The sequence below is a fragment of the Bradysia coprophila genome, unplaced genomic scaffold (genome assembly GCF_014529535.1).
Source record: "Bradysia coprophila strain Holo2 unplaced genomic scaffold, BU_Bcop_v1 contig_24, whole genome shotgun sequence".
NCBI classification, from domain to species: domain Eukaryota; kingdom Metazoa; phylum Arthropoda; class Insecta; order Diptera; family Sciaridae; genus Bradysia; species Bradysia coprophila.
Window position 1 is genome coordinate 1,592,988 of NW_023503501.1, and position 12,917 is coordinate 1,605,904.

At 34.1% G+C, this 12,917-nt stretch overlaps 1 protein-coding gene across 2 annotated transcripts in view; it reads right to left on the reverse strand.

Moving 5' to 3' along the window:
- LOC119077788 overlaps positions 1-12,917 on the reverse strand; it is a 94,837-nt gene that overhangs the window by 12,782 nt on the left and 69,138 nt on the right. For both annotated transcript variants that reach the window (XM_037185095.1, XM_037185097.1), the window contains 2 exons: positions 6,035-6,212; positions 2,775-2,914 (listed from right to left, as the gene is read on the reverse strand). In XM_037185095.1, the coding sequence (XP_037040990.1) occupies positions 2,775-2,914; positions 6,035-6,212 (318 nt within the window). The remainder of the gene's footprint in view (positions 1-2,774; positions 2,915-6,034; positions 6,213-12,917) is intronic.

Sequence of the window (12,917 nt, forward strand, 5' to 3'; positions counted from 1 at the left end):
CACCAATATTACGTCAATATGAGTATAACGTCTCGGGGAGATATGACCAAAAAGTGTTTGTTTGTATTCGACTTTCCAAGATATTCTCAATAAATCTCAAATGATTTCTGTAAACTTGTTTCCCTGTAGAAACGAACGCTATAATTCCACAATTGCACCAAATGACACGAAATTAAATTTTTAGAAGATTTTTGGTTCATTCTGCTTCGAAGTAAGGTGAAATCACCTCGACCCAAACGTTGCCAAAATTACATTTTTTCATATAAAAACTGAAGATCGGTGTCATTCGAAAGCTACAGCATATGACTTCACGAGAAAAATAAGTTTGGCTCGATCAGGTTAGTTGGGTAAGTGAAGTAGGTGAAATCAGCTTAACAGTGGTGATAAGTGTCATCCTCGAATTTTTACTCGTCGAGGTTATCTTGGAAAATTTTGTAACCATTTTTTTAAACGGTTTTGAACCAAAGAAACATTTTCTGTGAGACAAGCACCACCAATTACGAAAAAAAATTGCTGGCTATTAATGACCACCGAAAAATATCACTTTTATAGTCATATCTTCCATAAATTTTGGGCTACCAACCTCATATTGGGCTTAAACTGCTTTCAGGGGAAAAAAAGCCGACTTCTTCGATCACAAAAGTCACACTTCGCAAGCTAAAAATTCCAATTCTTGCAATGGTCATTTTTAAATCACTTAAAGAGGTGTACAGCACAATGGACACAACACCTAGGTATTTTGGCAAGAATTTGTGCTTTAATTTGTTCCAATTTAATTTAATTTAGCTCTTAAGTGCACTTAATTAAGTGTTTAAATTGTGAATTATGTTGTACGAAACTTCTTACTTCTTAATAAATCAAACCAACTACTCTTCAAAAATTATAAACAACACCTACTTCCACCAACTTTGAACTGCTCTTCTTGTGTATATAACTGAACTTAAACTAGAAAACAACTACAACAAAGATCTCATTTGACCGGCAACAATTCAGATGCAAAAATTATTTTAAAATATTGCAAGTCAAAGCACACATACAGTAAACGAATCACAGCTTTCACAGTACTTAGATACCACATTCAGCTAACCCACAAAATCCACATGTGTATAGACTGTATTATGTAAACTCTAATGCTGAAAACAAACGAAGCATTCAAAACATGTTTTGGTCCTTGTTTTCATGACGAAATTGTCGCAACTGTCAAAAAAAGTAAGAAATTTCTCTATCGAAAATTACGATTGCTGAATTTATCAATGAAAACTAGGACCGAAACACGTTTTCAATGTCTCGTTTGTTTTCAGCTTAACGACTCATCATTTTCATCATTTCTAAAGTGGCGACATCTGTATATTTTCACAGCAGATATACGGTTCAAGCTTTAACCGGTCCTCATTTGTTATGTGGCGCAATCTTTGCTTTCACAGCTGAATACGGATTAGGATAAAAATAATGACACGCTGTATTTTATTGACCGTTGAGAAGCGCTCGAAATACAGGTTGCTCTCTGGCATTGCGTAGCATAATTTACGTTCAGGTGTCAGGTTGAAAAAAAGTTTCTAAGCTATTTCCGTCTGGTGTAAATACCAACTTCGGTGACCGGATTTAATGCCAATCAAAAAAAAAAAAAATTACGCGACGCTACCCTCTCCGGGCGAATTTGTGTGAAGCTCAATCTGTTCTTTAGTATATATTGAACTTACAGTTTCATCAGAAATTATGGTATGTGACAGATCAAATATTGGAAATACGTTAAAATCGTATGTGATGTGAGACACTGAAGAAATGTTAAAGCTTCAGTTAGCTTACAGCAGCTTTTTCGAAACAATATACTTTCAAGACATATTTCGAACGTCATATTTTGAGTCATCGTTCTATCCAAATTTGGAAAGTTCACAACAAGGCGTAAGTTCATTTCATAAAACATAAATTGTGATAGCTTCCACATTGCCCTGATTTTTATGCACAACATTCACTGTGCATATGAATCCATTATTCAGCTTATATTCTTCACCCGTCTAAAAAGAAGTCTTAGCAACAAAGTTGTGTCTAATGAAAACGTTTTTTGCTCATTAAAGTTATAATGCATGTCCCCGAACGATAAAGAAATTTAAAAGTTCGTACTAAATGAAATTGCAACATTTTTGCGAAACTAAAAAAAAATTTAATGGAAAATATGGAGAAACTTTAGCCAAGAAAACTAAACTTTCAAAGCCACACACTTTTGCCGGGACGTATCAACTGCAAAATATGCTTGATATTTCACTTCATATTTAAGTGTTTCGAGGATGTCAATAAAACGTTCAAAATGTTCGTAAGATCTGCAGCAAAACTTATCGGCATCATGATGAGAAATAACTTACAATTTTGCAGTTTAAAGAGATATACCAACCGGGGGAGCTTATATTTATGTACACAACGAACGTCGGCGCTTTCTCCATTGGATAATGTTCGCAAACACCAACCGTATCACAAACAGAAGTATAACTTTTCCCAGCATCTCTTGTTGCAGTCATCCGCTATAGACGCCGTTAAATTTCATATTTGGCTGGTCGAAATATCGCCTTAGTTTCATGATAAACGATGCTTTATGGTATCGGGGTGTTAGTCAGCTGTATATCATTTAAGTGGAAAAATGGTAGCGGAAAATAGAACGAAAAATATTCATCAACATTTAACACGATTAAACCATCAGCGCTTGATATAACTGTTAAAACACAAGCTCTGTATAAAATATCCCATTTTTCTAATTACTGTAGGAAACAGTTTGCACTTACCATTCAAGACATGTACCAAAACAGTGAAATCATGCGTTGAATTTGGTATGGAACAGGAATAATTCCCGCTGTCTGATTTATTTATTTTTGCTATGAGCAATGTAGAGTTTGCACCTTTTTCCATTATTTCTGTTTTAACGCTGGAAAAATAAAAATATGTTTTTATGACGCTCCATTGTACGGTATAAGGATTTATTTATTTGACTTTCGAGAGTTTGAATGAGGCGGATGTGTGGGGTGGTTATAATTTTCTCACTTCTTCGAACACCCCGAAAAAGGACGTGTATTTGAAGAGATCATCCAAATATGGTTGTGTTGTCATTTTGTTGTTGGTTGTCCTAATTTTCTTTACTTGTAAAACTCTCTAAAAGTTTTACCTGACTGTTTAGGGTGGGTCGATATTATCTTTTTGAAAATCAACACTCACACAAAAAATAGTTGAAAATCTCACCTACAACAGGTAACTTTGTCTCTAGGCAATCTGCATTATCTGCCACAGTTGTATTTTTTGTATTGAGTTCTACGGCTGAGGCGGCTATCGTAGATTACCTGGAGACAGAGTTACCTGATACAGGTGAAAGTTTCAACTCCTATTTGTCACTGTCCACTTTCTGCGTTTTTATTTTTATCATTTCCGACTACTTCCACGGCTGCTTGAATGATTTTTTTTGTGTTATTGTCGTAAGTTTTCCTAGATTTTCCCACATTTTTCTATACTTTCCAGAATTTTCATATATTTTTCCAAAGTTGTCTAAAAATATTTTTAAAGGAAAATTGAGGAAAATAGAAAAGATGGTATAAGGTTTGCCAAAAATAGTCCCTGATCTTTCTACAGACTGCCTCATATTTCGAGTAGATGTGACATATTTACACTACTTGATATCAGGAGAGGGATTACGGCATCAATTCTCTTTCCTCTATTCCATGTCAACTCTACCGATAAATTACGATTCACTATTTCACCGAAAGATGTCGCTGCAACGAAGCCCATGTCAACCGAAATAATTATTTTTTTTTACCAGACGAATTTTACTCAAATAAATTGCCATCGTAGCACATGACCTCAGGACTCCGGAACAGTAATCTTGGGGTTAAGAGTTTGAAAAAGCGTTTGGTATCGTTTCTTCATATCCTTTTCTGAGACTCTTATTGCCAAGCCGATATAGGACCGCTTGAAAAACTGATTACTGTTCTGCATTCCTGAGGTCGTGTGCTGCACGATGGCATTTCATTTTACTAAAATCTAAAAATATTTTTCTGTGGACATTGGCTTTGTTGACTTCTTTCAGTGAAATACTGAATCATACTCTACCAGAAAAGAAAACTGATGCGGAATTCCCTCTCCAGCTGTGTGGAAACTACGATGCATGTGGGGAAACTTTAGGTAAAGTACAAAATTTTCATGATCTTAATGTGATTTGTTGGAATAGCAGAACTACTCAACGATCACAGTATACGTTCATGCAGACGTTAGAAATGAGAAAATCGACCCACCCTACTAGTTACCTTTTATAGAAATAAACCTAAATATCGAAATACCGAAATGGTTTAAATACGTAAGATTGACTCAATTTTCGGGTGTCATACAAACAATAGTCACAGTTTTATGAATTAGTCTGAGATCCCGGCAACCGATTCACGGATAACAAAAAACCTCAAGTGATCTCCATCTTGAACATAAATTGAGAACCACCATATTTACCACAACTCAATTACCTAAAATTCCTTCTTTTCCGAAAGACAAGACGATTGGTTTCAAAGTTAAACTCCCGAATTCATTTGTAAAATATCTTATGATGTGCAATTCTACCACAAATTTTCCCAACATTCCGGTTGAAAGTTTCCTTTTGTTTGTAGCCATTGACGATGTAAGTGACAACTACATTTGGTTGAATCAATTGGGCGAGGCGGAACTAATTTGTAACCGCACACCGTTCTACAAATCGATTGTATGATTGTTCACTTAATTTACGGTATTTAGAAAGCTTTAAAATTTCGTGTTCTTTGAGATTGAATGTGACTGGAATTAATGAAATACTCAACGGCAGGTCCTACAATTATTAAACGTAAAACTTGTGCAGAACCAGCAACAGCTGAACTTCACCAGCTGATCAACAAACACACTCTACTTGTATAATATACAATCAAAACACATTCTAACCAACGAATTTACTACAGTCATACGTGTTATGTGCGCACATAGATGACCTTAACGTATGTATGCTGCTGTATTGCCTCTGAATTGTTGTCGATACAAATGTATTGTCTTTGTCGACCAGCTGGAGATGTTCAGCTGTTGCTGATTCTGCACAAGCTTTACGTTTAATAATTGTTTTTTTTTTCGTCAAATTTTAATTAAATTTCGTGAAATGTCGTAAAATTTCGTGATTGAAATAAAATTTCACAATAGCTGCTCGATGCTTCTCCGCCTTCTTTAAATTCTTCAAATTTGTAGGACAAATTGTCAAAAAAAGCAATACTTGAGAACAGCCACCAAGTCAATACTGAACGTGTCGTCAAATGCGCTACCTCAAGTATTAAAAGCTAATCAGGTAACAGATTGACACTGTCAGTCTGAAAGAAGTAACATCATCGATAAGTTGCCTGTTAAAGGGTTCATTACAGCATATCACTTATGTTAACGACGCAAAACATAAGTAGAAACAATTCTGCTATCCAAACCGAATGTAAAACTTCAGTTTCGTTGCTCTACTCCGAAAAAGGATTCGTAGCGCTTTTAAGCTTAGTTACAAACGCACATCCCACCGAACGTACGTGAGTAATAGGATATTTGAACTGTCGCTGCAGGACAACATTGTCACTCAGTTACAAATGTATGAAACACAAAAATGAATTTCAAAATTAAACCCAACGAATGAACACTAAATTCACGTTAAAATCGTGCACCCATATCAAACAGATATGTGAATACACACATTTTGAATAAAAGACGTTTCCTCAGCTTATTAACCCTTGTATGTGTAAATAAACATATCAACCCTCTTTTTAAGAAATCTTCACATCACACAGCTTGAATGTATAATGTGTATATACCGCACAAACTCGTGAACATATATATATATTGGCTTTCCACTCAATTTCTCGGAAACATATACAATACACAATACATGGTTATGCGAAAATGTTCCTATAAACACTCTCGTTATGCCAACATGATTATTTACATTTCTAATGTAATCAAAACATAATATCAAAGAGAAAATTACTTCGAATTCAAAATGTAATTTATGCAAATTTACCTTACTCCGCCACGGTTCGTATCATAGTTTAGTATACGATCACCATGACTCCAATAAACCACAGACGTTGACATGGCCACATGACGAACGATGCAGGATAATTGCATTGTTGAATCGACTTCATAATATTTATCTTGTAATGGAATACCTTTTTCGTCGATGATTAATACTTTTGGATCTGAAACGAATTTAAAAAGTCCACACAATGGACGACGATGAAAATGTTGAAAATATTTTAAAATGATTTAATGGCAACTTAAGAAAGAAAGAAAAAAATCATAAATTAGTCCGAAGGGAAAGGACCAATTTATGGAGCAAATTGTTGTTTGTGGAAAAAAATGATTTTTTTTTACTGTTAACAAACACCCCCATAGTCCCTCCGTTTCAAATTTTCAGCAACAACAGAGTGTTTATTTTCTTGGCGAGATTGAATTTTATCCCTCATTAGTTTTGATTGATTGCAATAACGTAATTAATTGGTTGGTTTGGCGTAAATAAATTGGTTATTCGGTGCACAATGATGATATCGGGTAGAAGTTTAAAAAAAAGAAAACAGAAGTTTAACAAGACAGAAATGCAAAAAAAGTGTAATTAAAAGCGATTGAAAATCTGCGAAGCAAATCATTTTCAAATAAAAAATGACTTTTCGAAGTTAGCGCCATTCAAAATTAACTTCGGATAATCAGACATTTTATCGAAAATGGGGTGAGTTCTCTTATGACGTTATGATGTTTTAAGATTTCTTTTCATACTTTTTGGGTTTGTATGAGAGAAAGTTTTATATAAATTGCTTTTGTTACATGGCAGTTGACGAGATGGTTGCTGTTTTTTTCGTCTTTCATTTACATGTTATTTTCGTGGTCGGAAAACGTCGGGAAACTTTTAAGGATTTAAACTATTAAAGAGCGCAGTTTAGCCAAATAACTAAAAGTTTTCTGCAGAAAACCTTTTGATTTTTCTTTGCATTTCATACTTTTCTCTGAAATATTAGACACTTTACTGGCATGATCAGTAAAAAAAGAATGAAAATATGATGAATATAACGAGGTCTCTGCACTAGACATGACATTTTATCGTAATTTTGTTATCTTGATCTTTTGCTTTGTTGTTGAGTAAAATACCTGCAAGAGAATAGTTTTATCGCGAGACTTTATTCTGAGGCTAGGATGATAAAAGCCTCCGGCTCGAAAGAAAAGCTTCTCCCTCGACGATAAACAAATCTTCTCGCAGAAATGTGAGCTGTTTGAGTCAAAACAAAGCAAAAAGCACAACAAATTTTCGTTTTTACCACTTTAAGAGCAATGGACCTATTGCATATTTGTAACCTACATTCAGGCGGAAAAATATTGGTTTTTGTATGATTTCACTGAACCAAAATCTTTTTTTGAAAACTTAAAACACGCAAAAATGTGTTACTTTTATAGGAAAAATTACTTATGTCACTTCGAGAAACCTTTGTAGATTGTGTAAATTTATGTAATCTACACAGGTAAGTGGCTCAAGTGATGACTCACAAAACAATTTTTCCGTTAAATTTTTCAAAAAAAGATTTTGGTTCATATAAATCATCAAAAAACGAATATTTTTGCGCCTAAATGTGGGCTAGAAATTGCAAAGGGCTCATTGCTCTTAAGAGCAATCTACACATGGCTAAATTGTAGCCTACATTTCGGGGCAATATTATTATTATTTTGATGATAATTTCGGACTCGCATCATTTTTCGAAAAAGTACGACCATCGTTAGCTTTCAGTAAAAATTTAAATGATTGTGGTGATGTAACCTCAGTCCGAGAAAACTCAATATTTCACGAAAATTGACACTTATTTTGAGTTTTCTCGGATTTAGGTCACATCACCACAAACATTTAAACTTTTGCTGAAAACTAACACATTTTAACACCAAACTATGGTCGTACTTTTTCGAAAAAGGATGCGGATCCACAATTATCATCAAAATAATAATAATTTTGCCCCGAAATGTAGGCTACAATTTAGCCTAGTGTAGATTCGTCTTAATATTATTAGTTTGCTAGAGGGACTAAAGCAAGAATACAATTACGTTAATTTATCTCCGTAGACGCATGCTGCATTGAGTAGAAGCATATTGCAAATCTCTGGGAGATACATTGACCCAAGTAAGTCAATTTTCCATCATTTCTCTAATAGATTATACCAGTCCGGAAAGAAGTTGATTAATAGTATTTGTTGTTGCGAGTGCTGAAAAGCGTAACTTTTCAGGACACGTCGTAAGCTTGTCCTACTCCGCTTCGCCTCGTTACGACAAGCTTACGAGTGGTAATGTCAATATGTGAAAACTGTGGATTCAGTGGAATTATGCTTCAATTTTTAGGTGGTGGCTTTATCTTGTGGTAATTCCGTAAAATTCTATAAAAATTCCTGAAATATTTTTAGCCCCGTACGAAGTACTGGGGGCTTATAAGATTAATATGCCGTTTGTAACACGTCGAATTGGAAGCAGACAGTAAGGGCAAAGCATTTGGTTATGTTCATAGATGACGAATCCGCAATAAAAAAATGTCCGTCCGTCCGTCCGTCCAAATCACAACCTTTTTTCAAAATTCTTTTTTTCCTGCTTGTGATATATCAAATGAAAGGTATTGACGAGTAGAACAAAGTTGCTGAACATTGTTTTTGTGTAGGATGCAACGCGAGCTTGTTGGGAGGGCTCAAAGGTCGTTACTCGGCCCTAAGTGTTTTTTCCACATAAATCGAGTAAATCTCATCCGATTTTGCTAGTTTTTGTTTCATTTGAGAGATAATTGAATACCCAATAGAAAGTTGGCAAAAATTTTGGGTTTCTAAAATAATATCGTAAATTGTTGGTTTTATTTGAGAGGTACTTCGTACGGGCTTTCGTAATTTTAAAAATGAACAGTTTCAGTAAATTTGACAATGCCCAACTTGACTTGCATTTTGGTAACAGACGCATTAGAGGGTTGTAGACGTATTAGGGTTCCGGGTATTACGGTATTACGGCTACGGATGTATTATGGTTACGGACGAAATAGGATTACGGGTCGTACGGGGCTAAGTCGCAGCAAACGCTCCGACTGTTCTGATGCCTTGTTTATTTATTTTTTTCAATTCTGAAATTGTTTCAGGGTTATAGCTTATGCCCTGAGTGCCTACCATTCATATTTTTTTTTTTAATTTTGCAGTTTTTAGGATTTTTTCCGGCTAATAAGCCCTGTTTTAGCTATATCTTAAAGTGCAATCTAAAGTTAAAATCGAGGCTAAAAGTCGTTTTTCGTGTAAGTATCAATAGAATAGAACTTCTGAATCCATTTTATTGACTCAGGTAAATGGCAGAAAATTAAAAACAAGAACAAACTAGGATTACAAACAACCATAATTTATCACCGTTTTCCTACTCATTTCATTATACGATTCGTTTCTTCACAAAAGTATTACTTCCCGTCTTAGGATTTATCTTTCAGAATGCAAACAGAGTTCTTTACAGAACATTTAGCAGATAATTGACGATTCAACATCGCGCGAAACTATTCCATCACTTACGAATAAATTTCAGTTAAAATATTCATCATCCGAAATGTTCATTTAGAAAAAATCCATTTAAGTTTTCCAACCGACTAACCAATAATCAAATTTCATTGTAGAAATTCGCAGCAAAGCTCTCAATTGTTACTTTGATCGCTAGAGAGCCCCGGCACCAAATTACGTTACAACTATTCAAGAACATAAAATAAATATTTGGGATAAGAAAAAATTGAGAAGGAGACCTTTACATTGTGCACAACAATCTTTATCAAAATGCTGAATCCATATACCAACAACTGATTCTCATATTATGTCAATAATTTTCATAAAATCTTTACTCAAATGAATGGAAAATCTCTTCAATAAATCTTTTGCCCATGTATTTACAGTCGCACAAAAAAAAACTTCTTATCCCTTATCTTTGTTACGAATTTAACATCTATACACTGTGAAGAGGAATTTATTTCTGAAAGGGAGACACAATGTTCACAAGTAGTCTTTTATTCAGAATATTATATTTAAGGGAAATGGAAATTTTTTTCGAGAACGAGGATTCTATGGAATTGTGTTTAAAAAAAAAACTGGCTTTTAGTTGTAAATGGAAAATATTATGCAATCTCATTCAGTGAAAGAAGTTGCAGCTATGGAATACCAGTTTACAGTTGAGTATTATGTTTGGGCTGTGGTGATTTGATTTTTTTTTCTTTTTGCCTCTTACAAACTTTTTGAGGAACCGCTGAAAATTTGAATGCACACTCATAAGTTGCAAAATTATTACTTTTAACGTTTTTAATGAAGGTCCACAATTTTAAAAAAGAACATTGAAAATTAGAAGATTCAACCATTTCGTTATACGTTCGCAAAAAGAGTAAGGATAAGAGCACAAGCCTGGAAAACCATACAAGAGGGTACGCTATTTACAGAAGAAGTAGGAAAGTACTTCTGAAATTGAAGAACTAAGTATGGTTACTCTTTAGATTCAGAGATGCTTCAAATAGATATTTTGCATAGGGAACATCTATAAATGTCGTCAGCTGTTTACGACAATTTTTCGACACTTCGTCGCCTGTGAACTCATGTCCCTTCGGTAATTATTCGAAAATAAACGAAATCATTAAGTAAAACTAGAGATCTTCAAAATGAGAAGACGAAAAACTTACTCAATTAAAAGTAATAAATGCAAAAACGGGGCGTGTCACATTAGCGACTTGTAAGAAATATAAAATTTCATTCATTTAGTACCGACTCAAATAGGCTAACGATGTTTTATGTTTTAAACTATCGCTAAAACTTTTATTGACACCGTCATCCGATTTGAAACAGAGCTGATTCAATGAAATTTCATTTTTCTTATATAATTCGCTAATAGATAGTTTGCGCAAATGACGTATTTATAAGTCAACTTAAATGTTGGAAACTAGAAGTAACCGTCCAGAACTTCTTGTATGTGACTTGTAATTTCCAACTCATAAGTTTATTTATAAGTCATTCGCGCAAACTGTCTTATGAGACATGTGACAATAGCTACACGCTAGGAATAGCCTTTTCAAATAATTTCTAATTGTTGTATTGCTGGTCTGGGAATATTAAATTAATTTTTCAATGAGATCCCAAATTTATTGTTACAAAATTGTAGTGAACTGAACTCAAACAAGTTTTTCATGGGTTTTTCATCGTTCTGTGCGTTCTTCTCCAAGCGATATAGTGCACATCTGCAATAGTTTTCGAAACATTTTTGCGTAAAGTCTCGCTATTTCACATTATTACATTGAAATTTCAATTGCACAATCAATACATACAGTTCTTGTATCTGTTTTGCAAGCTTAGAAAGTGGTGTGGGACAAACGAAACTATTGATCCATAGGAAACCTCCGTTGGCTTATATAGAAGTGCAAAAACTGTTATTTCCAGTACTTCCTTCTTTGCGCTCTATTTCTTAATGAAATAACTTTACTCTGGTAAATATCGATGAAATGTAATAGCAGTGAAGTTTGCAAAACAAGAGCGCTAACACTAGTAATTATCTGACTAGAAAAGTAACAAAATTATACAAAAATCTATTATTTACATTTGTGATTTAGTTTCCAACAGCACTTCCCAATTAGAAACGTACAAACTTATGTTGAATTAAGGTTACGTCCCCCTCTCCCGTCGGTTCTTGTCTTCTTTTTGTCTTGACGTATACTTTAGTAAACCAACCATAATTTTACCACCCAAAAGAATGTGTAACAGGCCACACCGAGATTTTCTACGGTAAATTCTCCCATTTTTTGTAACCACTCCAAATGTTTTGAATTTTGTTTTTTTGAATTATAATTATCTCTCAATTGAAGTTCGTATTGAAACATGAACATTTCAATTGTGTGATATTTTCTTCCCTTTTTCTGACTTCCATGGAATTGAATTGAAACAAAAAACAGAATCCAACAGAAAATAAAAAGAAAAATTCTTAACTTTTAATGCATGAAATGTTTATACGAAATCAAATAAAATTCACAAGAAAAGAACTGAAAGCATTCAAACTGAAGTACATGTATAACTCTTCAGTAAACATTAAGTACGCTTTTTATTTACTTTTCTTTCGTACGTACGCAGATAAGGTATGTTATAACGGGGTTTTTCTTTATGTTTTTTATCGTGAATTTGAAAATTTTTCATTTTTTATTTCGTGTGCCTAATGTAATGTCTGACATTATAAAGTAATAAAAATGAATAAAAACGCGGTTTATACCATCAACACATGTATGTATAGAACACACATTTCGTTGAATGACTGAACATTTCGGAAACATTTATTTTCATTTTTACTTTCAAATATCGACTGCATCGGATTTTATACCATTTTTAATGGTATCATTCAAGCCAATGTTGCAGCATCAACTGATATTTTTGTTTGATTCCTTTTTATTGTTTTCTTTCACTTTCAGCAGTAGATTACAATACAAAGAATTTTATTTCAGACACCCAGGTATTACTTGGCAAGTAAGTAGTTGCGCACGTTCTAAACAATAAAATAGGCAATGGTTAGCTTCTATTGTTCTATTGTTTGCTTGTTCCCTTCTTCGTCAACTTTCTGATTGCACTGTATCTATTTTGCTCAGAGAAGTGATAACAGATGGAGTTTGCTACAGCCTCACCGGGCAGATGCAGCGCCATCTGTTATCATTTCTCTGATTTTGTTTCATAGCAATACCCGAGAATTGTTACGGTTAATATCCATTCCCTTCTATTCATTGCAACTTGCCACATCATGCCCGCACGTTACTAAGCGGGTGTGACGCAAGTCCACTACCAAAAAGTTTAAAAATATTTTTTTGGTGACGGCGGATATTTCTTACAGCACAAATAGTAGATTAAATTGGA